General features: G+C 38.6%; 1 protein-coding gene across 1 annotated transcript in view; it reads left to right on the forward strand.

Moving 5' to 3' along the window:
• The window catches only part of LOC108627394 (aminopeptidase N-like), a gene marked incomplete at its 3' end in the record, with an annotated part of 14,716 nt that extends 11,804 nt beyond the window's left edge, over positions 1-2,912 (forward strand). The window contains exons 8-10 of the mRNA XM_026815558.1: positions 1,280-1,493; positions 2,148-2,456; positions 2,834-2,912. Coding sequence (XP_026671359.1) covers positions 1,280-1,493; positions 2,148-2,456; positions 2,834-2,912 — 602 coding nt within the window. The remainder of the gene's footprint in view (positions 1-1,279; positions 1,494-2,147; positions 2,457-2,833) is intronic.
• Positions 2,913-3,406: the final 494 nt, after the last annotated feature.

Genomic DNA, 3,406 nt, shown 5'->3' on the forward strand with positions numbered 1-3,406 from the left:
CAAAAACGCTGCCACCGCCGCACCAATCAGATGGCCTGCTGGCAAAAACGATGCCACAGCCGCACCAATGCAATCGCTTTACAATTAACAAACGCGTCTAGATCGCGCCAACTCGATCGCTTTACAATTAACAAGCGCGGCTAAGTAGCGCCAACGCGATCGCTCCACAATTAACAAGCGCGGCTAAGTAGCGCCAATGCGATCGCTCTACCATAAACGAACGAAAGCGCAAACCCGTGGCCACCTGTGCTCGCTTCTTCCCAAAGGCTCCTCGGAGCGGAAAATTCGCGAACAGGTACTTAGCCCGAAACCGGTCCCCGCGGACCTGGTCCGTTCACCCTAAACAGTGCTGTCCGCAGCCACCGATCTCCAATCACGCTTCGAACTCAAGCCCGAATCGCTTTCCTCCAAGGAAAGTTAATGAATCGGCTCCAAGTAACTTGGACTGGTCAAGCCCTAGTCGACACACAATGACCGTCCTGTCCACGTGCGTCCAAGCACTTCAATAGTTCGCTACGCCGTTCAGTTTTACAATAATTCATCGTTAGCAAATGTCGCGTTCGTTGCTCTCGCATTCACCCAGGCAAAGCCTGTGGGGTAGGAAAAACTCAACGTATTGTCTCACGCTGAGAAAACCGTACGCCAAGAACAACGATTCCAAATATTTCGGGGAAGCTACTTAAATCTAATTTACACGCGACGCGTCGCCATTGGCTAGTTTTGGAAAGTACGAATCGCGACCTAATTGATGTTTCCCGTACCAATCTGGCCGAGCCGCGGGCGCGACAGGCGAGCCACTACCTATAGTGGCCACCCCTTCTCAGGTAGCGCGCTCAGTGGTCACAACGCCCGAGCCTAGGAACACGATTAGTCCCTATCTCCACGAAGGGCCTCTCGCTTTTAACGGTCGTATTCGACCGAGAAGAGGTAACAACGGAACCAGAGCGACCGCTCCTTGCGCGGTCACCCCGTGTCCGCCAGCCAACCCAGCGACCTATCGCTGGGGTCGAGCGCCCACCTGCCGAAGTCTGCCGTTCCCGACACGTGCCTTACAAAGGCGTCAGGAAAAGAAACGTTGATTGTTAATGTGGCAATTAAAAAATGTGCAATTTCTGTTCTAACCGAAATATATGTATAATTCTATATAGAATGTAGTTGCTGTAAAATTTTCATGCTTAAAGTGTTGGGCATTTTCTCATTTGTCTACGGTACACCGTAAGATGATTCATATGATTTTAATATAAATTATGATACAATATAATAAAGAAAACATCTCTAGAATGTATGAAATACCGAAATTTGCAGCGTTACGTCGCATACCTGATGAGGACTTTAACAAAGGACGTTGGTTATGAACCGAAGGCGAATGACAGCGATCTCGTAAAAATGCTCAGAATAAAAGCAATGAAATGGGCTTGCGAAGCTGGCGTCAAGAATTGCACATCCTACGCTGAGAAAACATATCAACAATGGCTCAAAAATCCTGAGATGAAGTAAGTCGACATTTTCTTCTCTTAATTGATAATTCGTATGCTCTTCCTTTTATAAATGAAACGATATATGACTGCGAATTTTTATACAAAATATTATTATCATGTAAAGAGAAAGCGTTTGTTCATATGATAACAAAAATCTGAAAAATGATTTAAGTATTCACAACGAATAATTTTAATCATCTTCTGAGTGTTCATTATTCTTGGAGAAATATGTTTTTAATATAATTAATTATATTGTATATTTAAAAATCCTATCACTATTTTCTTTAGTTTCTTTTCAATTTAATATAACAATGCAGTTCCATTCCACTAAATCCAATAAGAACATATTGATATAACTTAAAAACTATATAGCTTCCCAATTTTCTACAAATTTTGCATGCGAATGTAATATGTAAACTATGGTTTCTTGTGCACAGTAAACCATTTATAGAAATGTATTTTGAATAGAATTTTTTGTAATGTTTTATGGAATGCATTTTCCATTTAATATTCCATATATTTCTATGCATTAGTGTTTATATTTCATTTCCTCATATATGCATAAAATCCGTAGTCCAGAAATAATTATGTGAAGGCAATTAATATTGTATTAATATCTTTTGATAAATAACTTTTTGCAATATATTCTTAACATAATCTTCTGCACAGATTGGACGTTAACCTGAAGACAGAAATTCTCTGCGCTGGGGTCAGGTACGCGAACCAGAGCATATGGACCCGTACTCTGGAGTACATAATTGCATCTACGCTCGACGACGACAATAGGAAGGATTTGCAGGAGGCCCTAGCCTGTTCCAACTCGTCTGAGATTCTGAAGAAATACCTAAACTCAACTCTCGATCCAAACTACTCAATCGATTTCAAGACCGCTGCGATCAACGTGGTGTCCAGACATCGGACCGGTCCCGAGATTGTTTTCCATTTCATGGTCAAAGAATATCAACACATCCAAAAAATGTAATTAACTTCGTACCTTTTTGTTTTTTCACCGTCATTGTTACGTTTACTTTAAATGGTGTGAGTTTTTACAAAATTACAAAATTCTCTCATTATTTGCACCTATTTTTTCTCATTAATGAAATCAAAATTTTTCCATTCAACATAAGAATTCAAGACATGACAACTTTTTTAATAGCCTAGTAAAGTTTCTAAAATTTTACACAGTGTTCTATTAATGTAATACTTAATGATTATTAAAATTTGAATACTACGTCATTACCTTGACTTAAGGATCCACACAATCTTAAAAGAAAAACAAAAACAATCGTCATGGTATCAGAGAGTGAAACTGTATCTAATATAACTGTTGTAATTTCTTTACTTCGTGATTTCAGAAATAATTTCAAAGCCGTCGTGGAAGACGTCGCTATTGCGATTGGTGGTGCAATTACGACTGAGCAGCAGCATGTTAATGTAAGTTCGATTTCATAACCAATCTCTCTAAAAATAGATCTGATTACATGTCCTCTTATCTGATATATTATGGTAGTGCATCTAAATATGGACAACTCAATATTTCTTGCATTTGCAATGATAGAAAAAATATTTCTTATGCTATATAAATGCTACCAAAAAATGAATGCTGCAAGAGTTTCTTTTCTCAACATCATTTTGTTCTAAGCTTTTAACGTCACTGATACTCTTTTCTTGTATACTTGTTCTCCTGATATTACACTTGAAAAGCATTTAAACTTATTAGTAATAGGACCTCCAACTGGCCTATGACTTCGAAAATTTGAATTTTGAAATTAAAATTAAAAACTAAAAATCATTTTCACCGATATCACTTACTCTTAGCAGCGACGAATGACTAACTGCAGATACGTAAGCCTGTAAGTGCCTTTTAATTAATATATGTATAACTTATAAATGAACCCTTTTCAGCTTCGAAACACAATGTATAACGC

This window comes from Ceratina calcarata, unplaced genomic scaffold (assembly GCF_001652005.2).
Source record: "Ceratina calcarata isolate Rehan_Ccalc_2016 unplaced genomic scaffold, ASM165200v1 scaffold468, whole genome shotgun sequence".
In the NCBI taxonomy this organism is placed as follows: Eukaryota; Metazoa; Arthropoda; class Insecta; order Hymenoptera; family Apidae; genus Ceratina; species Ceratina calcarata.